This window comes from Adiantum capillus-veneris, chromosome 8, assembly GCF_014529385.1.
Source record: "Adiantum capillus-veneris isolate H3 chromosome 8, ASM1452938v2, whole genome shotgun sequence".
Classification (NCBI taxonomy): Eukaryota; Viridiplantae; Streptophyta; class Polypodiopsida; order Polypodiales; family Pteridaceae; genus Adiantum; species Adiantum capillus-veneris.
Window position 1 is genome coordinate 143,009,898 of NC_140938.1, and position 25,416 is coordinate 143,035,313.

A 25,416-nucleotide genomic window follows, 5' to 3' on the forward strand; every position below is an offset into this window, starting at 1 on the left:
GTGAAGAATTCTGCCGCTTGGAGAATTTAAGCCAGCGAAGAGTTTTCAGCGCAAAAAGCAGCCAGCGATTCATGAAATTTTCAGCCCTTCTTTCAAACCCACGCAACGATGCAGGGAAAGGGTGCGATTTGGGGAAAGGAAGGGGTACGTCTCAGTGAAGGGGCCTTCCTTGGTGCCCTCTCGCGAAGAGGTGTTGTCCTTTCACATGAAGAGGTGCTAACACACGGGAGGTGCGAAGGAGTGCAATCCGATGAAGGGGTGCGCAGGGTTCTCCGCGTACGCCACGCACACACATCTGTGTTCTGTCCCGTATCCTTTATATATATAATTGGAACATAATAAATTTAAGTTCATCCTTTCGGCGAAGAGCTGCAACCATTGGGCGAAGAGTCGCACCCGTAGAGCGAAGGGGTGTGACCAGTCGCCGAAGGAGTGTGGCTTTTGGCGAAGAGGCACGTCTCTTGGGTGAGGGGTGTGACCATCCAAGCGCAGGGGTCCTCCTTGGTATGGCACTTCGCGTATCTGCAACTAGGAGTAGATGTATTGCTGTTAACATAGTCACAATCGTGACATTTCAGCCCTAGCGTTTTTGGTTTGCAGATCAACCCCCACGTTTTTGCAGATCATTGCGAGAGATTCAGTCCTAGGACCAATGTTTTCAGTTTTCAGCCTTTAGACACCGCAGATCAAGTCCCGAACCTCGCAAATCTCACCTTCCCGCAGCAGTTCCTCGCCGAACGGTCAGTTTCCGCAAGGTTTACAGTTTCAGCCCGGAAAATGCAGATTTCAGCAGCTGCATTTTTAGCGCGTCGTCGCCGCATCGACGTCATCGACATGGTCACCGACATAAGAGTCAGAATTCAGCAGATAAAGATTTTCAGATTTCAGCTCGTCTCGCCGTCGTCCTCATCGTCGTCAACATCGTCGGCAAGTCCAAGCATTGTAGAGATTGTGCAATCATAAGTAGACCGCTCTCGCCATAGAGAGTGGGGCCTACGGAGGAGGGTTTTACAACATCTCTGGTGTCGTATTCTCTTCTCTCTCTATCTCTTTCATACACTTGCATTCACAATGCCCATTAACTTTGTTTGTGTCCATTGCACTCTCTCACTAAAGGAACGGAAGGCTCTCCCTTTCGTAAGTAAAAGGAACCTTGAGCACAGTTCGGAGCACTCATCTTGAGCAAAGTTCAAACATTCATTCCGCTGTACCTAACAATCTACTTCCCAAACTCGGGTACGAAACCCTTGGGCTGATCTGGCTCTAGTTCCTCAGAGCGCTTTTCTCTTGCAGAAGCTCATGCCTTCGTGTGCTCCTACTCCCTCACAAAGAAGAAGTACACCTGCAATCAAATACTTAGAGATCATAACATGAAAATTGTTACCTTCAAAGTCTCGACGCTCGAAACGCAACTCGGTTCTAGAAAAGCAATTCCCCGGAAGAGATCTCTACATAGAAAATCCTCTCTTCCAATCCTACACACAAAAGAGGTGTGTTCTCGGGTTCCTTCTCGTAAATCAGCCTTGTCTACGACGTTTATGGGCTGAAAACAGAGAAAAACAGCAGCTTGTCGCGATGGAAACACGCTCCGTAGGCATTTCTTCGTGAGGGAACATCGCGCACTTGGTCTTGGCGACATCTGGTAAAGTTGGGGCAGCCATGGGCCTCACCGGCAACGTCTTCTTTGCTGATAAAATCTGCAGCAGCATCTTCTTCTTGCAAAAACTGATCTTCCTCTTTGAATGAGGGCATGTGATGCTTTTATAGCTCCTAGCCACGGGCACGAATAGCTGCTCGCGTAGAGATTGCAGCCGTTTTTTTCTTTTGCTGCGCTGGCTGCCAGAAAAAGAGAGAGAGACAACGCTGGCTGATCTGTTGTCTTATATATTAGATGGCTGCCCACTTATTAAGTGGGCGGCCGGCGTATTTCAAAAATAGTTTGAATCTGCTCAAAAACTCAATAAAATCGTATAAGTTAAAAGCAATGCTTTCACCGCACTTCCCAGGCGTCCCTGGATGCAATCACATGCACAGTTGCAATGCAGACATAGATTTCCTGGACTTCCTCGTAGGAAAGCATTTGCTTTCCTGAAAAGCAATTCCGCTTTCTCAAAAAGCATTTGTTTTTCCTCAAAGTTTCCTCTGAACCCATCTTCATTCAAGTGCTTGCTTTTCCTTGTGCGCAATTCTAACACAGTTTGGAATTTCCTTCCGACTATGGATATTCCCTTTCCAATGCACCCGTCACCCACCTTGTGACGCATCAGGAATACCTATCACCTAGTCCTTTCCTACCGAACTTACGGTATAGTCTCCTTCACGATGCTCTATGTCACCCATTCTATGACGCATCAGAGATGTCCGTTCTCGGATGGTTGGATACTTCTTCCCGATGCTCCCTGTCACCCATCCGATGTGACACATCAGAAGTACCCGTGCCTGGTGGCCTTACAGATATTCCCTTTCACAGTGCTACCGTCAGTACTCTGAATGACGTACTAGGAATACATGTCTCCAGTGAGCAAAACCCTTACTTAAGATTTCAATAATTCATTTAGAATTATTTTTCTTGGTGTTCCAAGCGAGAAAACCCTCTCGCTTATAAATCCAATAATTCATTTAGAATTATTTTCCTGTCAGATAAAGCCAATTTAGCAACATTCCTCTCACTTATAAACAATTGTCTTCAACTGTAGAGATCCAACTAAACTATCGGGGAGAAAGCGGAAAGAGTCTATATCTTGCTCAATGGTGAGTTTAGCTAGTCATTTCTCAAAAGAGAACTTAGAAATTAAATTAAACAGAAATTCAATAATTCAATACTTACCTTACCGTTTCATGTCCGTCCTCTAGTACCTTGAGGATAACCTTCACCAATCATCAAACTTAGGAGCCATGTAAGAACTCGTCATTCGCGTCTTTCCGAGAATCTGTTAACTCAATTCCACCTTCTCAATCCCGAGAAGAATAATCCTCCTAGAAATCAATCTAGGTCTTTGTCCTTGCGCATAACCCTGCGCTGTTAGTCCAGAGGGTATTAAACCTCTTGTGTTCTCCCACATAGGGAATGCCCAAATCATAGAGTATTAATTTCAATATCTTTCTTTCACAAACAAAGTCTGCGATCACCTTAAAGAAGTTTCTTTTTTCGTGCCGTTTGCTCAACGTAGGCATCTAGATGGTGATTTCTTGTGTACGGCAGCACTTCTTTCCAAATTTTCCTCTTGTGAGTTATTACCACCAGTAGTGTTTTCTCGACGCGCATTAGCATCTCTCCCTTGCAAAATCATAAAAATTGATTCACCTTGCAAGCATCAATGATGACTTGCAAAATCTTAGGCAAATAAAATTGCCATACCATTTTGTGAACATAAGTTCAAACTCGGCCCACTTATGGGCGAACCCGCTTTAGATCTCAATGATGTTCTCCCATATTTGGGTAAGGTAATTCTTACCATTTTAAAACGGTTGGCAAATTATACTCTTACAAACATAATTGTTCGAATTTATTCTAGCAGCGTGTAAATGCTACTTGACCTGCTCATGGAGAAACACATACCGCAACCAAAAGTTGCTTCCATAATGTTTAAAGCACATAGCGTACTCAATGATCAACGATCATCAGAAAACCTCTTCTCCGTAGAGACTCAAAGTCCTTCTACCGAACACATCTCAAATAGAGATTCTTGTGTCGGAATATCCTTGCGCACAAAAAGGCGCTGAAGAGAGTATAACAAACTCTCGTCTAGTTCCTGAAAAGGAAGTGGGCTCATCTCATTCCGTTCAATAGAAAAAAAATTCGATCGGTAGATGACTCACCTTAGCATAGGTCTGCATCTTCGCATGTTATCCATGTACCCAAAGGTGTACATAAGTTTCAGTGAGCCTGGGAAATTATCTTCCCTTCGTAAGATCCTTAGAGCGAAGACGCTCAACCTGACGATCCCTTGGCTCAATCTTAGAGCAAAACTCGCTCATAAAAAAAATTAGGATTTTAATCCTTGGATTCCTCGATCACAGGCCGTAGTCGTCGCTTGTTCCTTCCCTCGTAAAGAGACTATTCCTTCACTTGTGCGAAAAGCACTACCATATCTTCCCTTACCGGGTAGGGGGTGTGGGCTTAAAGAGTACTCAAGCTTCATGAAAGCTTTTCTTTGCTTGAAAGCTCAGAATGGTTCCTTCATAATTTCCTACCCGCAATAGCAGGTAATTTGTTGGAGAACTACTGGATACCGGATCAATCATGGACCTTCCGGATGGTTAAGCAAAGTAGTTCATCGTATAAAACAATGTTCTGACACAACCCTACTCTCATAAACACACGAGAGTGATTGTCCAGGTTAGACACGTGCATATCTCGTGCATAAAAGCAATACGCAGGTGATGAGTTCCTCAAAGATTTAACTTTGATCAAAGACCTGTCCTCTCACTTAAAGTTTGAGGGTCTTCTATTCAAAAACTCAGGAGTTAGATTGAATTCCCTTACTCCAAACTTTCTCCGGATAGCAATGTATCCTTCAAGGAGAGGTAACAAAAATTCGTTGTTTCTGTGTTCAATGGTTCTTGTCCCACTGTGGGGATTGTATTCTATGTACACTAAGGTGTACACTTTCAGCTTTTATTGTTTACTCCACTATTTGCTGCAAAGTATCTTGCAGATGCGTTTACAAAATTCGGGCAAAAGTCCTTCGTTAAATTTGTTCATCTTTCCTTCCTCAGAGAGGATCAAGAGTGGAGCTACCTTGGCAAGAGTGAACCACTACTTGCTTTGACTCGCTCGTGTTCTTATTGGGCAAACCGATCCCAATCTTCTTGGATGCCTTCCTCAAAGCGTAGAGGAATACAAAAAAAATTTGTCGGAAAATTCAGTCTTGAATTGAATCCAAGTCTTGTTGTAAGTTCCTTGCAGAGCTTTGGTATACCACCAAATACTTGCAATCTCCTTGACGTGTTTGGTCACATGCCTCACCTTCAACGCTTCACAGAAATTGCCATTTGCAAAGGCAACTCCAAACTGTTGAATGAAAGCAGTAGCTTTCGGAACATCTTCCCTTCCGTCAAAAGTATGAAACTTGACGGGAGTGTTATGAGGTCTAAAGACCTTCTTCATATCCTTCCCGGAATGACGGGATTTTATGGCTATGGTTCTGGATTGATGTTCATGGATATCTTTTGGGTTTTGAAGGATCTTGAGTATTCCGCTCCTTGGATTCTCTAGGTTCTTGAGCATCATGTTCTTGTCGCCTTCTCAGAGAATCCCAAGTCTTGTGTCGACTTGGGATTCGACACAAGACTTGCAGAGATAATTTTTTTTTTCCAATTTTGCAAGCTTTCCTACAGGACTCCTTGGATTCTCTAGGTTCTTGAGCATCATGCTCTTGTCTCCTTCTCAGAGAATCCTAAGTCTTGTGTCGACTTGGGATTCGACACAAGACTTGCAGAGATAAATTTTTTTTGTCCAATTTTGCAAGCTTTTCCTACAGGACTTAGGTTTCCGCCTGCTTACTTCTCTCTTGGCTTGTCATGGCTTCTTCCCGTATCTTCCCAGAGTCGTCCTCCTTTACAAAGAAAGAGAGGAGACCATGCTCTGATACCATTGTCACAAACGGGAGCGCATAACAATATAAAATACATTCGGATAAATAGGATTTATCACTTATTATTGAAGCCAGAGGATATAGAGAGAAATAGATAGAGAGAGAGAGAGATAGGGAGTGAGAAGATCGACACAATACTGGGACCAGAAGATGGGTTGGTCCCCCCCCTGTAATAGTATCTTTATTACTGAGGAGAAGTCTATACAAGCACTTGAACCGAACGTATTACCACGTTCATTCTAGAATAAGACTTGATGGTTCCCGAAAGCCTCAGCTTCCGATTCCTAGGGCAAAACCCTATTCCAAGGAACTTCCGTTCCTTATTCCAATTTCTCGAGAATCAAGGTTCTCGCCTCTGGATCTCACCTTCCAGGCTCAGGGCATGGCATCCCTGCAACTCTTTTTTTCAACTCTGTTTCCAGAGTCCTCTTCCCGCAGAACAACTCTGCTTTCCCGGACACGAAGTCCGTACTTGGGAATCCCAACTTGAGAGACTACCTCTCTCTGATTCGTGGGTCTACTTCCCAAACTCGGGTACGAAACCCTTGGGCTGATCTGGCTCTAGTTCCTCAGAGCGCTTTTCTCGTGTAGAGGCTACGCCTTCCTCTGCTCCTACTCCCTCACGAAGAGGAAGTACACCTGCAATCAAATACTCAGAGATCATAACATGAAAATCGTTACCTTCAAAGTCTCGACGCTCGAAACGCAACTTGGTTCTCGAAAAGCGATTCCTCGGAAGAGATCTCTACATAGAAAATCCTCTCTTCCAATCCTACACACAGAAGAGGTGTGTTCTCGGGTTCCTTCTCCTAAATCAGCCCCGTCTACGACGTTTATGGGCTGAAAACAGAGAAAAACAGCAGCTTGTCGCAATGGAAACACGCTCCGTAGGCACTTCTTCGCGAGGGAACATCGCGCATTGGGTCTTGGCGACATCTGGTACATTTGGGCCAACCATGGGCCTCACTGGCAACGTCTTCTTTGCGGATGAAATGTGCAGCAACATCTTCTTCTTGCAAAAATTGATCTTCCCCTCTGAGTGAGGGCATGTGATGCTTGTATAGCTCCTGGCCACGTTCATGAATAGCTGCTTGCGTAGAGATCGCGGCCGTATTTTTTTTTTTTTGTTGCGCTGTCTGTCAGAAAAAGAGAGAGAGACAACGCTGGCTGATCTGTTGCCTTATTTATCAGATGGCTGCCCACTTATTAAGTGGGCGGCCGGTGTATTTTAAAAATAGTTTGAATCTGTCCAAAAAAATCAATAAAACCTTATAAGTTAAAAGCAATGCTTTCACAACACTTCCCAGGCGTCCCTGGATGCAATCACATGCACAGTGGCAATGCAGACATAGATTTCCTCGACTTCCTCGCAGGAAAGCATCTGCTTTCCCGAAAAGCAATCCCGCTTTCTCAAAAAGCATCTGTTTTTCCTCAAAGTTTCCTCTGAACCCATCTTCATTCAAGTGCTTGCTTTTCCTTGTGCACAATTCTAACATAGTTCGGAATTTCCTCCCGACTATGGATATTCCCTTTCCGATGCACCCGTCACCCACCTTGTGACGCATGAGGAATACCTATCCCCTAGTCCTTTCCTACTGAACTTACGGTACAATCTCCTTCACGATGCTCACCCATCCTATGACGCATCAGAGATGTCCATTCTCGGATGGTTGGATACTTCTTCCCGATGCTCTTGTCACCCATCTGATGTGACGCATCAGAAGGACCCGTTCATGGTGGCCTTACAGATATTCCCGTTCACAGTGCTACTATCATTACTTTGAATGACGCACTAGGAATACTCTGTACTTGGATGTCTCCAGTAAGAAAAACCCTCTCACTTAAAATTCCAATAATTCATTTAGAATTATTTTCCTGTCAGATAAAGCCGATTTAGCAACACAATCAAACACACATTCAGTCTCTTGAGTGTCAGTTTGATCTTAAGTATGAAGCTTTAAGTCTTAATTATAGGATTAGCACTACTAATACTCACATTCTGATGAGCTGTACTAGAATTTCAGTGCGTTGTAATTCCCTGTTTTGTCACTGCCAGGTGCCAAAGCCCTATACACGCATGCCAAGGCTTTTCTGAGGCTCCCCTTGTGCTAATTTGTAGTTTGGTGCAAAACCCTAAACCTACAGAAAAACACAGCAGGTTGTAATTCTCTGTTTTGGATCGTTTTTAGCGGAGCGAACACATCTACACGTGTCCCAAACCCACACGCAATGGGACAATTCCCTCTTGAATCGAATGGTTTTCACGCTAGAAAACTCTCCATTTTCGCAATTCTTTGCGATGGAACTGTGCGTACCTGTGGTGGATTAGCAATTAGCTAATCGGATACTTGTTCAGAAGGCTCTTGCCTTGGCAAATGCGCATAAAATTCTAAGGAATTGTACATGATCATCTGAGTAGTCCAACTAGTGGTGCATTACCATATGTGCAAAGGGGGGAGAGATGCGCGAGAGCAAATCGTCGCGCTACATGAGACAAAGGAGAAGGCAAGCTTTAAGCTGGGCAACCTGCATCTTCCTTGGCCATAGAAGCTTGTGCCAATCAAATTCATTCAGAGGCAGCAACTTGGATTTTTGAAAATTAACATGCAGTTAGCTACCAAGCCGAATAAATGCAGAGCATACATAATCTGCTGTACATACTCCTCATCATTTCTGGGCATGAAAAGAGAGTCATCAACATAGGCTTGTCCTATAAATTCTTTCCCAGAAGGTAGAGCCAGACCATACAAACGGCTCGAGAAAGTGAGGGCCTCAAGATGCAATAGCAAGGGGTGCGAAGCAATTGCATAAAGCAAAGCACTAAGAGGACACCCTTGTGTGACTGAACGCCCTAGAGCCCAAGCACTTGTGAGAGAACCACCCAACAAATCTGTAGAAGTGCTCTAAGCACGCATGTACACACACACACACACACACACACACACACACACACACACACGAGGTCAATCTTGTCTGAGCACTGTCATGAATTACGTGTACGATGGTTTGGGAATGTACATATGGTAATGATGGAACACACCGATATAATTATTTCAATTCAAGTGCAGAATGCAACCTTAGATACATATGCAGGTATCAGTACAATTTTCTTATGCATGCCCATGTGTTAGCAAAGATATTTTATTTGTAGGAGGCTAGGAGCACAATTTTCTTATGCATGCCCATGTGTTGGCAAAGATATTTTATTTGTAGGAGGCTAGGAGCACAATTTTCTTATGCATGCCCATGTGTTAGCAAAGATATTTTATTTGTAGGAGCACACTAAAAACAGCTTACATTTATCATGTGAATACATCATGCAGATTGTTGTGACAAAAATTGATGAAGAAGATGCAGATGGTGGCAGTTTTTATTGGAAGCGTGAGAAGGGAAAGGAGGAAAGAACTTGCTACACAAAGATAGCAGAGGGAGAGGGAAAGGTATTTGAAAAAGAAGAAACTGTAAAAGGAGCTTTTGTGGGGAAAGTTCCTATAATGGTGATGTCAGATGCATGCCATTTTTCCTCTCTCAAGAAAGATGGTCTCATAAGAAAAAGCCACTGCCTCTTTGATGGTGGAGGCTACTTCATCATCAATGGCTCAGAAAAGGTATGCCACTATCTTCTTTTTTTTATGTGGTTCCGGAAGAGGTATAGGCTAGACCTCGGTTGCTACTTAGCTGATTGCGAGTAAATTTTATATATTTTTCTTTCGTGCATCCTGTTTGTTACACGATTTTCAAAGTAATGCTGCCCAATTTTCAATGCACAAGGTATTTAGAAAATGAATTTAAACTGAGGAATTATTCTAAATATTGAAAAAGCCTCTTATAATTTGGCATCAATGCTGGTCGGCAGAACTTGCTTCTGAGAAGCACAAAATAACAGCTAACCTTAAGTGTCTCCAACTGAGGCGTTGACTTATGTGAGAAAAAGGAACACTAATCTAGTATCAATATATGTGATCAGCTCAGAGTTGATGAATAACGCTGTTTCTCAGAAGACGTCCTACTTATTTTTCTCATTGACTCATGGAAGCCTTATGATTTTATGATTGAGGTTACACCAGCCTTAGCTTTTCCAATTCACATAGCTATGTATAAATATGGGCTCCTTTTCTTCTGAATTGACATTGTCAGAAAGCAACAAATTTCTATTAGGTACAAGTTTCTCAGGCTATCATTTTTCTGTTTTATGCTTTGTCCCACTTTTGAGCAACCAAAGCTGTTCTGATACCATTTAATTTCACGCTATATAATCTCCAAGGACGAAAAAAGTGTGTGTGAAGAAGGGGGAGGGAGCGGGGGGCACATGTTTATTAGTACTCACGGGTGCTTTTTTTGCTAGCTGAATTAATCAAGAATTTATGATTTCTGAATTGAGGCCAAGACCTTAGCTTTTGCAATTCACATAGCTTTTTCCAAATACGGGCTCCTTTTTCATTATCTCGGAGGTTTAATGTCAGAAAGGAAAAAACTGTAGTAGCTGCAAGTTTCTCAGTCTACTATTTCGCGGTTTGATTCTTTTCTAACTTTTCATGCGCGCGTGCAAGGGAAAGGGAGGGAGGGGAGATCTTCAAGATTCTCAAGGTCAAAAGACAAATATGTGTGTGTGGTTTTAGGGAGAGGGAGGGGAGATCTTCAAGATTCTCAAGGTCAAAAGACAAACCTGTGTGTCGTGTGTGTGTGTGTGTGGTTTGAGGGGGAGGGATTAAGGCAGGGAGGGGGGGATCTTCAGATGAGTATTCCAATTCTTTACTGCATTTATATTCGTTAACAGAACTGTCTGTGACAAGTGCACAATACCAGCTGACCCTAGTGGCCTGGACTTGTGCACGCAAAAGGCAACACCATCTAGTGTTAGGTCCAATCAGTTTAGAGTTGATGAGCAAGTTTTATCTCAGCAAGATGTTCCACTTGTTTTGATTGCTGCTTTCATGGAAGCCTTTTGATTCCCTGATTGAGGTTAAAACCTGGGCCTTTGCCATTCATAGCTGTCTCCTAAATATCTGCTCCTTCCTATTTTAATTTTTTCAACTCTTAAGTATTTAACTTTGTCAGAAATCAGCAAACTCTTGTAGATGTCAGTTTGTCATTGTGTTATTGAGCTGTACTGATGACATTTCACAAAATCAGGTTGTAATTTCTCAAGAGCAAATTGCACATCGTATGATTTGTACAGCGATGGGCAAAAACAGGGGACTCAGGTGCTCTTACAGATCATTCACTGTAGGAGAGCCAGCTTATCCCACTCACACCACAACCAGAATAGTTTTCTCCAATGTTAAGTCAAGGATACCCTTTCTAACTGTGTACTTCCATGGACTAAAAAATGCTGTCCCAGCCATTATCCTATTTCGTGCACTTGGAGTTGCAAATGATAAAGAACTGGTCGAGAGGGTTTGCGAGGATGCTGATGATCTCGAGATGAGAGAATTGTTAAGCTACTCCTTGTATCATGCGGACAAAGAGATGGGAACTCTAGTGAAGCTGGCTAGAGAGAACTTTTCGTTTGATCCTGGCACGAGGAAAGTGATAGCCATGCAATGTCTTCAAAAACATATACCCCCAGAAGCTTCAGTACAGGATGTGTTAGATAAATACCTTTTCCCTCATCTTAAAAATGCTGATAGTCAAAAGGTCATGCTCCTCAGCTATATGTTTCATTGTCTTTTAGCTTGTTTACTTGGTCGGAGGAAACTGGATAATATTAATGAGTTTAGAAACAAAAGAATTGAACTCCCTGGAGACCTTTTTAAGAAGAAACTAAAGAGTTTCTTGCATCAATTTTTAAAAGATTTGCAAAAGAAACTGGAAAAATTGTGCCCACATGCAGATACCTTTATGCGGCAGCTACAGTTTTGTATGGATGGATCGATCTTAACACATGGCTTCCAAAGAGCTTTGGCCACTGGGAATTGGGATGCTGGTCGCAGTGGAGTTGTTGCTACTCTAGAGCGCAGAAACCCCCTTTATACTTTGTCTCACCTCCGGCAAATTCGCATTCCTGTACCTCCAGTGTTCAAACAAGATGGGAAGTCCTACATGTAAGTTGAAGGTTTCATTCAAATTTCTTCAATTTCAGGTCTGCTTTCAAATCTAACATGTGAGAACCTTCTCCAAGAGAGGGGGCCAATTTTCGTCCAGGAAAATAAAATCATAAACTAAGAGAGAGTTGCCCTTTTTCATGACTGGGTGGGTGGTGACTGGCAGGACTCAAGGGGCCCCTTTTCGTGCCCGAGTGCCCCTTTTCTGCATACAATTCTCCCTCCCCTTGAGTCCTGCTCCTAACCACTCACCCTCTCTTCTTGTCTTTCCGTGTGGATGATAGATGAGTCAGCCCCACTTCAACTCAAGAATAGATCAAGAGAATGTTGGAATTCAAAGAAGCCAGAAAGGATGGCAAATGGGCAGTCTCAAGGGAGGGAAGTCAATGATGAGAAGAAGGATTTGAAGAAGTGCTTTGGCAAGTTGTAAGGCTAAGTATCATGTCAGAGATTCATACCCACACCCCCCAAGCAATGAAACAATATTCCCCTTGACATCTAGGTTCACCTGTGTTTGAAGATGGTGATACTGACTTTTTGGAACTCATGGTTCACATTGCTGGCTGTTTTTCAAAATTTTCTCCAAAAATGTGCCATCTGTGGCGCACGAGAAGGTGAAAGGTGTAACCGCCTTTGGCACTGACAAGGCAGTAATCTCACAGCAACACATGAACATAACTGAAACTTTAACACTTGAACTTCTAGAATCGAAATTCAAAGCAGTCATGACACGAAGCGATGCAGTTCTGCTTCTAAATGCACTGGCCCTAAAGTTTGGCGCCCCGTTCGGTACTTCATTTTATATTAGCAATCACAGAGTACAACTACCGAGGAGTCTGCTTTTTAACTGTGCAACCATGCACTGATTTGGCTGTTACAAACTATTGACGTGTCAAACCACTGAAGACCCGGTGGGTTGGGGGTTCCCAGACCCAACCCTAGCAACCCTACCAGGGGGGCTAAATCCTAAGAAGCAGCAACAATAGCAGAAGAAGCTTTACCAACTTACAGGTTCTCACTGAGTGGGTCTAATTTTTTAAAAGAAGCTCCTACCAACTTATGGGACCCGTCCAATGGGACCCAAGTGCGTAGGATTAATATAAAGCAGCACACACTCCCAAAAGACCTTGCGTGGACCAGATGTTGACGTGGCCTGGCTGTACGGATTGCCTCGCGAATTGCGTTGACATGCCTCGTGGCATTGTATGGATTTCCGTGTGCTGTGCTGCTGGTTGCTAAAGTGGTAGATTGTACGGATTTTCCGTTAATTTGTGTTGGCAGCTTTTCAGTGCCAGCGTTTGGACCAGATGCTTTTGAGTTTGAATCTTTTCATGTAAATTGCTTTTCATGGTCCTAGGGCCTAGGGCCTTTAAATACGTAGCTTGGGCTCATTCTTTGACACGCTCCCTCTCGTGGAAGTGTAGAGCAAGGGAGTACCGGATTATACTGTTGCAACATTATAAAGAAATACCAAAAGGGGCGCCAGGGTTTGGGGCTAGTGCTCTTTGGGGTGGAACTCCGCCACTCCCCATGTCTATTGTGCCGTGCATTCTCTCTCAGTTTAGTGTTTTGAAGTGTTTTAAGTTGTCTCATCTGTTCTTTTCCGTTGGCACGTGGTGCCCTCCCGTTACTCTGCAAGAGATGGCCCCCAAGGCTCATATTTAAAGGCCCTTGGCCGAAAAGCAACATATCAAAAACTGGTGCTGATTCCCAAAAGCATCTGTAAAACTGGACGCCCAAAAGCTCTCTTTTGCATAGGATTTTACCACGTTAGTTGTCCGTACATCCAATCGCATTTTACAAGGGTGCCACGTCATCTCTCTCTGTGTGTGTGTGTGTATGTGTCTCTCTCTCTCTCTCTCTCTCTAGTTGGTGGGTAAAGAGTCACGTCATCACTTTTATGACATTTACCCCCCCCCCCCCTCCCCCCCAAAAAAAAAAGAAAAAGAAAGTAATTGCCCTCGATTATATCTAAAAAATAGACGGTAGACAGAAAACCGGCAAACATCGACTCTATGCTTACATGCCTTTGACCACTTCAAACCATGCTCTAGCACAAAGACACAAGTCACTAAACAATCATAATCACATTCACATCACTACCCCTGTCGGGATCTTCTTAGACATGAAGCGTGATGATTATGACTTATATAGAAATCACATCTAGACCTCACTGATCTCTCACGGATGTCTTGGTGCACCAAATCTCGTCACTCCGGATTACGTCAACAAGACAAAATGCTGCAATCATTTCATCTTTCTCACATACTCAGACGAAAACAACAATTGCAAGAGTATCATGCTCCCACGCTCTAGTGGTCGTTTGGAGAGGGATTTTGGGGGATCCCCCCAGTGACACTAGTTGCTACTTGGGTTGTCAGGTTGGTTTGGATTTGTCGCCCGAGCAGCATATTGCTCCAAGTTGGTTTGGATTTGTCACCCAAGTAGCATATTGCTCCATTCCTCGTGTCCATCTGGAGGAAACTATTACATTGGAGTTCAGTACGGCTCTCTCTTGTTGGCAGGGTTGTAGTGGCCAATTAGGTGCTCTTGGCTACTGTGTGGTACATCATGTCTTGCTTGATTTTTTCGAGTTCTCGCATCAACTAGTTGGAGAGGTTGATCTTTTTATGATCAGGGCGAGACACACAGTCAGCTCAGGCCCTCGCATCAGCTAGTTGGAGAGGTTGATCAAGAACTTTTTATGATCAGGGGGAGACACACAATCTGCTCGGGCCAAAGCTTCCGAAAAAACCTCGTTTTTTTGTCGATTTGTTGTTGTTTGATCTCCGTTGCTGTTAGTCCTGGAATACTATAGGCGGGGCACGCCCCAATTCATGACGGATTCTGCAGACGACGAATCCTCTGCAGAATCCATGGCTTGTGCTGCAAAAAGTCGGACCGGATCCTCCATAGAAGAAGAATCCACTGAAGCTTTGAGACCACTTTACCACTGTACACGAACAGAACTGAAACTTTAACACTTGCTTTTTGTAAACCAAGAAGCACGGGTTGTTTGCTTGGATCCACAATTATAGATAGTTAGCGCCCCCCCCCCCCCCCCCCCCCCCCCCCCCCCCCCCCCCCCCCCCCCCCCCCCCTCCTTCCCAAAACCCACCCACCTTGCCCGCCGCTCAGCACAAGTAGAGACCCAAGATGAGGTCATATCCAAGGTGAAAAACAAAGCTGACAATGCAGTCGATAGGCAGGTCACTGACAAACTTAAGAAGTTTGAAGCTGAGTTCGCAAGTTTGAAAGCACGAATAGAGACTCTAGATGAGGTCATAAAACAAGGAGGAACCCAAGGGGGAGCTTTGACCTAGCATTGCTAAGGAGGTTATTAAGGTTCGAGAGTACATGCAGAGTTCCGATCTTGATGTAATTTCTCAAAATTAAATTATGTGCTTTCACATGAACATGTTTTCTCAAATGGGAATGTCATTACAGAGCTCCTGGCATTGTTTCTCTCGATCCATTTTTTTGAAATTTTCCTTTCACATGATCAGGTTTTGTTTTCTAAATAAACTTCCAATAAACTGGGCCAGTGGCTGATGGAGTCTTTGAAATAGAATGCATACCTTTAGTAGATCAACTATGTTTTTTCATTCTTTTATCTGCATGTAGTTACTAGAGTGGGTCAATAAAGAAAAGCCAGCTTATCATTGTTGTCAACTAATTTTGCAGAAATAAATATGCTATTGGAAGGGTTTGCATGGTGGAGACACCAGACAATGAGAACTGTGGTGTTGTGCACACTCTAGCTACTGGATGTGACATAAGTTCAGGCTCTTCTCCTGATCCTATTTTAGACATTTTATCCCATCTCTGTACCCTAGACATGACACAAATTCCATCATCATCAATGAAGCATTTAACAAAGGTATTTCTGAATGGAGAGTGGGTGGCTGTTCATGACAATCCTGAATATATGGTCAGACACCTTCGAAATATTCGTCAGCAATCATACCTTCATAAACAGGTTGCTACTCAACCCTACAGGTGCATTTGACTTGAGAAAACTTGTGAAGCCTAAACTTGAGAAGAGGTTGCTCCTATGCAACTTAGAAAAATTAAATGTCATAACATAGGATTATAGCTGAAATGGAACAGATTCTTTAGTCCAAATGAAACATTTTGTTGGGAACTAAAGCTAATTTTTGAGCCTCTCGAAATCACTAGACAAAGTGGTAATGCTGCTGAAGGTTGTCCACATCCAAAGTATGGGACTGTTAGTACTATCCCGTACAATTGTACGTTGGCATCCGATGGCATCTGATGGAAATAGTTAGTGGATCTTTGGAGTTCCTTTGATGTGTTGCAAATGCTTCTGGCCAATTTTTTGACTCTTGTATGTTTCAATTTGAAGCAAAGTCTCAATGGTCATGAGATGCCAAGCTAGTGTTTTATTTGATTTTTGTGGATTCTAAAGTTTCGAACTTTGAAAATACTACATGTTTTCTTTTTCAATTGTACGAGTTAACCACGCTGCTGCTGCAAAACAAACTAGTCCATTTATATTGATTGGAAGCAGTTGTCCAGTATTGCCATGCGCAAAAATGCAGACAAGCATCTCAAGAATCTAAGAAACTCATCGAGAGCCTGTCACCAAACAAACATACTGCCTCAAGGCTGTCGAAGCCACCTGGAGGAGAGGGGGAAGGTGAGCGTGGACTGAAGCTTAGACCTTATGTTACTGCTCTCCAAGGATCCATCCTCCACACGTAACATAACATGAGCCACACACACACACACACATAAAACAACATAAGGGATAGTCAGCTGACTCACCCCTGAGCCATAGAGCCGACTTGGCTCACCCCCAAGCCTTGGAGCTTGCAGCTACTCCGGCCTAGTGCTGTACCTCAAGGATTGATGTCCCGTACCACAAGCCCACATCCCAGCCTGGATCTTTAGGCAAGCACTGCCAAGGGTCTTGGAGCTCTCGGGTCTGCCTATTGTAGCAGGAATAGTGCGTCGATCTCTACCGTGGGTGCTCCTCGGGGCAATGTGCATGAAACCTCACTACAACAGAATGGAAACTACGTAAACAATAGAACAACAGAGCAAACTTGAATGACTCAACAAAAGACTCCGAACAGCATGGGACTCGACTAACTCATATGAACCAGTACAGACTTTGGCTGGCAGCACATTCAGCTCCAAGCCCAGGACTCACAGGTACAATGGAGTTGATGAGGCTCCGCTGTGCAAGGAGAGTGCAGATGTGGTGCTAGATTGAATACGCAACGTGGGACTCAAGACTCATAAACGATATAGAACAGCATACCAAGACTAAAGCAAATATGAGCATATATACAACCAAAAAGGGCAGCCAATGGATAACTCAAATATCCCTGATAGTCCAGCTGCACCTATCTCCAAACTTTGGTGGGCATGAACTGGCCATGGTGTCCTCTAGACCACCACTCTTGCCACGGGTCATTGTCTAGACAAAAGTTCACCTAGTGTGAACCCACGACCAACTGTCACTGTCTAGACGAAAGTCCACCGAGTGTGAACCCATGACCAATTGTAACTATCTTTCCCATGCAAGTGACATTGTGGCCCAGTTGCAGGTTGCCCGCCACAAGACCACTCACCGTCCCGGAGAGTGGTGGTATAGCTATCTACTGACTCTGCAAGAATTGGTCTTGGTGAAGAAGAAGAAGCTGTTGAACTTCTGATGCTTCGAACTAGGCTCATAGCCGGCCTATATTCACTGCTGCCACCCAGCAGAAGATGCTAAGGTTTACTTCTCCGACAAGAGGTGTTGTTCCTTAGTGCTATCTTTATGATGGGGCTTTATGCAACTAAAATTATGAAGCTGAGAACAAAGCTTCTCTGGTAGAAACTGTAGCAGAAAATTAAACTCAAACTTACAATCAACTTTGTAGCGGGACAAATTCCGCTTCACCCCTTTGCACCGCCTTTGTAAAGTGTCATATTGGACGTCTCCCATGTCGTGCTAGAATAGTCTTGATCCATTGATGGAGCCTTCGTCAATGTGGTGGTGACCCTCATAGATGTGGGTGTCTAGCTCTCCCAAGCTAAATGGCTTTGTCAGTCAATATACGTCTGGTATAGGTGGACTCTGAAGTTTGTTGTGAAGCTTGCTCATCTGACTGCAAAGTCTCTGCTGCAAAGAAGTCAATGATCTCCCTCTGTGATTGTCTGCCGTTGTCTAATCTCCTCAAGAGACTCTCCCTGTGTCTTGCGCAGCTCTAGCAAAAACAACCCAAGGCATCTTTCATCTTGTTATCTCATGACTCTAGCTAGTGGTCCAAAGACCTCTCTGAATAGACAATGAAAACGGCCTCGTATCTCATAGTATACCGAACAATGACATATGTGATGTAACTCCGTCTCTGGCTCTATATGACACAATTGGAAAATCTTCTGGTCTCAATCTCTAGCTGGAGAGAAATGAAAATGAAATGAAATGTTATATTAATGTCTTCAAAAGGCCAAAGTGACCTATGAGACCTAAAAGTTACAATGTGGTGGATCCGATACAAAGTCCGAGTAATAAAAGTAACAAAATGAAATGAGAATGACAATATGACAAAATGACGACTATGGAATCCTAAACTCCAAGGTGTGAACTAATCAGCTAGCTGAGAGAGAGAGAGAGAGAGAAAGAAAGAAAGAAAGAAAGAAAGAAAGAAAGATTTTTAACGTCTATGTCAGGCCGAAATCGGCCTATGAGACAAATCAAATGTACATGGTGTGTATGTCATCCGTCTATCGGAAAGACAAATGAAACAAAACTGATACAAAACTGAACTGAATGTAGGTAGTGGAGTATCTGAGGAGGGATGGAGCTCTATCTCTAGGGGGTAAATGCATGTCTATATGCTCAAGGTAGTACAATCATGAGAATGCATCAAGCTATCTAGCTCCATCCTGTACTAATGGGGGGATGTAAGATGTGGTACATGGGGAGAGAGAGAGAGAGAGAGAGAGAGAGAGAGAGAGAGAGAGAGAGAGAGAGAGAGAAATGAAATGTTATATTAACGTCTTCAAAAGGCCATAATGACCTATGAGACCCGAAAGTTACAAAGTGGTGGATTTGATACAAAGTCAGAGTAACAAAATAACCTAACAACAGTACAAAACAAAGATATATACTATGGGGTCCTAAGTTGATCGATGTGAACCAAGCAAAAGACTAAGAAAAAAATGGGCGGCTTGTTGGGATAGCTGAATCACAAGAGATCAAGCATCGGTCGTTGGCGAATCTCATCAACTTCTTCCATGGTTAGTAGTCTGACTGGGCGTCGTGCATGCGTGGCCAGCGTGCTCCGAATTTTCTGTCGTAGCCTCCGTCGATGCTGTGTAGTTCTTCGCAGTCGCAGGCGCCTGGATTTCCCCAGTTCAATCGCTCGGTCAATCAGTGTGCCTCTGGTGTGAGACAAGGGGGAGCTCTGCTGTGGGAGTGGCTCTTGCGGCTGTCCCGTGTCTGCTCTGAAGAAGTCTGTGATCCGTCTTTGAGACTGGTTAGCCTCGCCATTCATCAGGCTATCTCTGTGTCTGCGCAGCTCGAGCAAGAACAAACCCAGACATCTCTGGTCTTCGTATCCCATGACTCTTGAGAGTGGTCCAAAACCTTCTCTGAACAAGCAATGGAAGCGGCCTCGTATCTCATAGTAGACGGGGCAACGACATGTATAGTGTAGCTCTGTCTCAGGTTCCATGTTACACAAGGGGCATGTCCTGTCCTCTGCTGGTACTCCGCTGTATCTCCCAGTCTCAATCCGCAACTGGCCATAGCACATCGTATCCCATGAGACAAGTGGGTATCCATGTATCTGGGTCTCGCCACAAAACCATCTTCCGTAAGCTGGAGAAGGTGGTCTTTGTAAAAAGCCATCTTCGTGCCCAATTCCTGTGCTGGTTGTATCCATGTCCTTCTGGTGTCCAGCTGGGTCAGGTCTTGGCGTATGAGCTTGGTGATCTCTGACTGTGTAAGGGTGAGAGATGGTGCATCCAATGAGTAATGGAATGGTGGCAGCCGATCTATGCTGAACCCATGTGCCTGAAACCATGTTGTCATCTCCCCATACCAGCATGTTGATCTCCTTGTATGGCTAACTGTCGAGAGGATTCAATTGCTATGCGAGCATATCTGTCTCTAGGAAGTGCCCATGTGCGGTTTATGAAGGAGACTGATCTGGTGAGCGCCTCCACCACAAGTGGGGGGGCCGCTAGCTCTGCTCGGATAATGGCCCGTGGTATTGATGCCTTGGCTCTAATGAGCCGCGAGATCATAGAGACGAGAGGTTTCTCCATGTTCCCCCATCCGTCTGAGCGACCCGTCCTCCCGTGGTGATCCAGTGAAGGTCCCCATATCTCGGTTCCATAGAGCAATGCTGAAGCCACCAAGGTGTCAAAGAGCCAGAGCTTCGTCCGGGGCTCCTGAAACTGAACATGCGAACACATCCTCTCCAATCTACCCAATGCTCGTGGGCTCTAGTAAGTCTGGTTTCTGCTGCTCTTCTGAGTGAGGATGTAGGTCCGCTAAAAACCACTCCAAGGTAAGTGTAAGCGTCTGTGTACTCCACAGTTTCCTGGCCGTATGTGAGTGTAGGTGCTGACCTCTTGATCCAGTGTGGGGTGGTATTAAACACCATAACCTTGGTTTTACCCAGGTTGACAGACAAACCACTTTCGTGGGCAAACGTATGCAGAGCATCCAATTGACGTTGCATTCCCTCTGGGGACTCGGAGATCAACACTATGTCATCAACATATAACAAAAGTGGAATCCATGTCCCTTCCAACTGAGCACCTTTATCCCCATCGTTGTCAATGTAGTCAGAAATCTCATCCACATACATACCAAAAAGAGTGGGAGAGAGCAGGCAGCCCTGCTTCACCCCAATAGTGGAGTGAACCGGTGTAGAAAGTGCCTCTGGGGTGCGTACATGCCCTACAACTGATCTGTACAATGCCATGATCCCCCAAATGAGTTCTGTGGGTACTCCCATTTCCTGTAATCTGCGCATCAGTCTAGCTCTGAGTACCGTGTCGAAAGCTTTGCGGAAGTCCACAAAGCTACAATAGATCCGTCTCCCATGAGATCTACCTTCCTCGATGATGGCCCTGAGTGTTAGGATATGGTCAAGAGTAGAGAAGCCTCTCCTGAATCCTGCGTGCCCAGTTGCACGTATTCCTTCCCTCTCTGCCCATCTACTAAGCTGCACATGTATGTGGGCATGGGTCGAGGGGGTTGGAGAGGGGCTGTTGTTTAGGTATTGTGTACAAAGATGATGCATACTGACCCCAAGTCTTAGCTGATATAGATCTTGCTCGAGTCTAGCCAAAAAAGCCCTCTTCTTCCGCCGCGCCAGGCGTCGGAAGTCCATCTGTGACTGTCTGTGAGTGACGTCCCCCAACAGCACCTCCCTTTGAAGTCTGGCTCTATTTTGGCGGCACTCCTCATCGTACCAGCTGTTCCGAGGCATGCTCCCAAATCGGCGGCTCTGCTCAGGCTGGGTGTGTGGGTATGCTTCACATGCTGCCTCATGTAATGTCTGTGTCAGTATATTAGTTAGCTCCTCCAGAGGTCGCCCTGGGTCCTCAGTGCATAGGCGTCTGTAGATTCCGTCCATGTATACAGAGTCTGTCTCCCTTGTGAATGTGTAGCGAGTAGGGGCTGCTACTCGTGGCCTGTGTGCTGCACTGAAATGGAAGGAGATGGTCATTGACACCAGAGCATGATCCACCGCCACCCCGACCGGTCTGGGCCCAACAATGAGATCCTCGATACTAGAGATGAGATTCGGTTGTGCCATGACATAGTCCACCGTGTTGGCTCCATGTCTGTGTGGGAAGCATGTAAAGCCTCCCGCAGCAGGAAATCTATGTAGGCCGTTCAAGATGGCCAATCCATGTGCAGTGCCCATGTCTATCAGGTGTCGCCCATACTCAGTATATTCCATATCGTGTGATAGTCTGGAAAGGCCCGTCTCTGCCACCTCTATCTCTCTTAGCATCTCCTCTGAAGTATCATAAAACACTGCCTGGTGATGTGCAGTCCTAGCATTGAAGTCCCTAAGGATGATAATGTCACCGTCCCTAGAGAACTCCCATATGTCATCATCCAAAATAGAGAAAGGGGACTGTCCTCTGAGTGGTGCATAAACTGATGTACTCGGGGGAAAGTAACAAATAGCTAGATAGAGGTATCGGCCTGTCTCTGCTTTCAGTCTCACCCACATGTACCTAGCCTGCTCGTCCCTACGGGCTATATGTATCAGTGGCTGCAGATCCTCTCTAAATAACACTGCCACTCCTCCCGAGCCCCGCCCTCTGTGCTCTGAGCGTGTCTCCTGTCTGTAGGCTGTCTCCCACCTATATCCACTGATGTGAGGCATGGATTGCCCAGGGGCCTGGTGTGTCTCAGAGTAAAAGATGATGTCTCTTCCAGTAAAGCTATCCTCAAAAGCACCCACATCAAGACGCATAGATCCATTGCAGTTCCAGGCAGCTACTTTGAGTGTGGTCCCATAAGTCTCACACCGTCATGTGGAGCGTCGCTCAAGTATTACCACTTTTCCGTCTCAGTAAAAAGAGATCTTGCCTTTTCCCCTTGCCGCTCTAATTTCCGGCATTACCTCCTGCATATGAGCGATCTGCGAGAGGGTGAGATCGTCCCCAAGAAAGATGCCACTCTCTTTAAGAGTTGGTCTTTTCTTCAAGAATGACTTCTTTGCTTCCATGGAGGGAAAACGGAGGATGAGTGCTCTTTCTTTTGAGGTTTCTCCACTGCCTTCATTTTTCTTTATGTTGCCCACTCTCCATGCCCTTGTGTGTGTCGGCTCATGAATCCCCATCAAGGCTGTGAGTTCTTTTACTTCTTCGTCCACATTGCCTTTGTCTTTAAGACCGCAAATTCTCACATGTAAGGCGCGCACCCTTCTCCTCTGCTCCTCCTCTAGTGTCTGGTTAATGATGTTGTTGGGTGTGGACGTGGGCGTTATCTCCTTGTCTTTTCCTTTCTTGGCCACCTTGATCCATTTCTCGGCTTTGTCCGCCTTCTGTTGGGTTTTGGTAAGAACATCCACCCAAGAAGTCGTCATTTCTTTGTGTTGTTCTTCTCCCTCTTTGATGGCCCGTACTTGTTCCTTGATCGTGTTGATTTCTTCAATTACTGAGGTGGGGGGGGCGAAAGTTTGAAAAATTTTAAAGAAGGGGGGGGGGGGGGGGGGGAGTGGGCGATAGACTATAGACAATAAATAAAAACAAACTTACTTAAAAGGCTGAAAAATTAACCCGCGATAGACAAATTAACCTTAAAAGGCTGAAAAATTAACCTTAAAACGGGGGGGGGGGGGGGGGGCGGGCGCGATAGATGGGGGATTAACCCGTGATAGACAGGGGGTGGGCACGCGATAGACAGAGGGGGGGTGGGGGGGGGGGGGGGAGAGGGGCGGCGCAGGGGGAGGAGCGGGGAGTGCGACGAGGGGGGGTGGGCAGAGCGAGAGAGAAGAAGTGGCAGAGGACGAAGCGCGAGAGCGAGCAGCGAGAGAGAGAGAGAGAGAGAGAGGATGCGGGGAGCGAGGGAGGGGGGGGGGGGGGGGGGGAGGGGGGGGGGGGCAGGGGGGGGGGGGGGGGTGAGGGGCGGATAGCGCGCGGATAGAGAGAGAGAGGGTGCGGGGGCAGCGGGGCAGAGAGAGAGAGAGAGAGCTCTTTGAGATTCTTAGAAGTTTTTTGTTTATTTCAACTTTCAAGCACCGCTCCCTAAGTTTTGTGGTTGACATTTTTGAACAGGTTGAGATTGCAGCAAATATGTGTCAGAAGGAGATACAATTATTCTGTGATTCTGGGCGCTTCTTAAGACCTTTGATTTTGTTGCAGAGAAATCGATCTCACATAAACAAGAAACAGCTCAATGAGATGTCATTGTCTGGAAGACTTGTTCTTTATCCTGGAGCAATGGAAGCCATGGGACCTGAAGAAGAAGAGAGCTGCATTGTAGCTGAGAATTACAAAGAGCTTCAAAGAGCAAGGAATGAAGCTGATGGTAAAAATTACACTCACTGCCAGCTTCATCCTTGCTTCTCATTTTCTCTAGGATCCAGCCTCATCCCATTTTTCAATCACAATGGTTCTTATCGTGTCATGCTACAAGCTCAAAAACATGGGAAGCAGGCTCTTGGTATCTATACAAGCTGCATGCGAGCAAGGTCTGATACAACAAGCCATCTACTGTTTTACCCTCAAAGACCTCTTGCCGAGACAAAGATAGTTAGATTGTCAAATGCTCCTCATTTAAGTAGTGGGCAGAATGCCATTGTTGCCATATGTCCGTTCTGGGGTTACAACCAAGAGGATGGACTTGTTATTAGCCAAGCTTCTGTTGATCGTGGCCTATTCAGATCTTGCCATTTATGGTCTTTTGACTTTGACATGGAGGCAAAAAGTGATCAACCTGCACTCAAGCCTCCATGCTCAACAGAGAGCAACCTGCCATCTATGCCATGGAAGTTGGATGATGATGGGTTACCATTTATTGGAGAAAACTTCTTACCTTTTGATGTTCTCGCAAGAAAGAGAGGCCTTCAGGAGAACACTACTACTTTACGATTGAGTGCAGTGGAGAAGGGCAGAGTTGATCAAGTCATTGTAGCAGCAGACGATGAGGAGAACCCCATTGCACGTATTAGATTAAGAGAGATACGTGTTCCAGTGGATGGTGACAAATTTTCCTCGAGGCATGGTCAGAAGGGGGTTATTGGGTTTTTGTGCTCTCAAGAGGACATGTTTTTCTCTCGTGAGGGAATTATACCAGATATTATTATCAATCCTCATGCATTTCCAAGCAGACAAAGTATTGGCCAACTGGCAGAAGGCATAGTTGCAAAAATTGCTGCTGTAAGTGGTAGAAAAGTTGATGCCTCTGCATTCAACAAAGTAGAAATACAGACCATGCTAGACGAGCTTAAGAGGTTTGTGTTCTGTCAGCAGGCTTTTTTAACTCTGTGAATATGTTTTTAGTTTGAAACACTCGACTTGAAAAGTTATGCATGCAAACATATTTTGTGCGCAGACCTCTACATAGTCTCTCTCTCTCTCTCTCTCTCTCACACACACACACACACACACTCTTGTATCTGCCCTTGTATCACTTATGTCTCAGCCCTGTCTCAGCCTTTGTATCAGATATTGTACGAGCCCCCCCTCCCCCCTACTTACCATCTAGTAGGTAGGGATTTTTGCTATTTTTTTCAGCACCCCACTTTTTATATTTTGTACCCAGACATTGTACTAGATTCCACCATGTTGTAACTTTGTGGTCTCGTAGGTCATTCTGGCCTTTTGAAGACGTTAATATAGCATTTCATTTCATTTTTGTCTCTCTCTCTCTCTCTCTCTCTCTCTCTCTCTCACACACACACACACACACACACACACACACACACACACACTCACACTACCTACACATAGTCACCATGGAGGCTTACCCCTTTGAGCCTCGTTGAAAGCAAAGTGGCCTCCCTAATGGTAAGCAAAGCGACTACATTTGCAGCCACCAACATTCGAGGTGGAGATGAAAGAATGGAGGAAGGAGATGGACAAATGGAGAAAGTGACCTTGCTCAAAGAGTGGATGAAGGATAGAGAAGAATGACATAAGGAGAAAGACACAATGAAGGAAGAGATGGACGTACTCAAGGCGGAGATCGCCTCCCTCCGAGACCGCCCATCATGTGAAAGCGAGGAGATTATAGAGAGAACAAAGAATCCATCAAGGACGAGCTTACAAAAGCAACC

The 25,416-nt window shown here is 45.0% G+C and overlaps 1 protein-coding gene across 6 annotated transcripts in view; it reads left to right on the top strand.

Annotated features, from left to right (window-relative positions):
• The window catches only part of LOC147453089 (DNA-directed RNA polymerase D subunit 2b-like), a 76,658-nt gene that overhangs the window by 17,197 nt on the left and 34,045 nt on the right, over positions 1 to 25,416 (top strand). For 5 of the 6 annotated variants that reach the window (XM_086518592.1, XM_086518591.1, XM_086518595.1 and 2 more), the window contains 4 exons: positions 8,921 to 9,205; positions 10,731 to 11,641; positions 15,326 to 15,620; positions 23,414 to 24,591. In XM_086518592.1, the coding sequence (XP_086374718.1) occupies positions 8,921 to 9,205; positions 10,731 to 11,641; positions 15,326 to 15,620; positions 23,414 to 24,591 (2,669 nt within the window). The remainder of the gene's footprint in view (positions 1 to 8,920; positions 9,206 to 10,730; positions 11,642 to 15,325; positions 15,621 to 23,413; positions 24,592 to 25,416) is intronic. The other variant, XM_086518594.1, reaches the window with a different exon arrangement.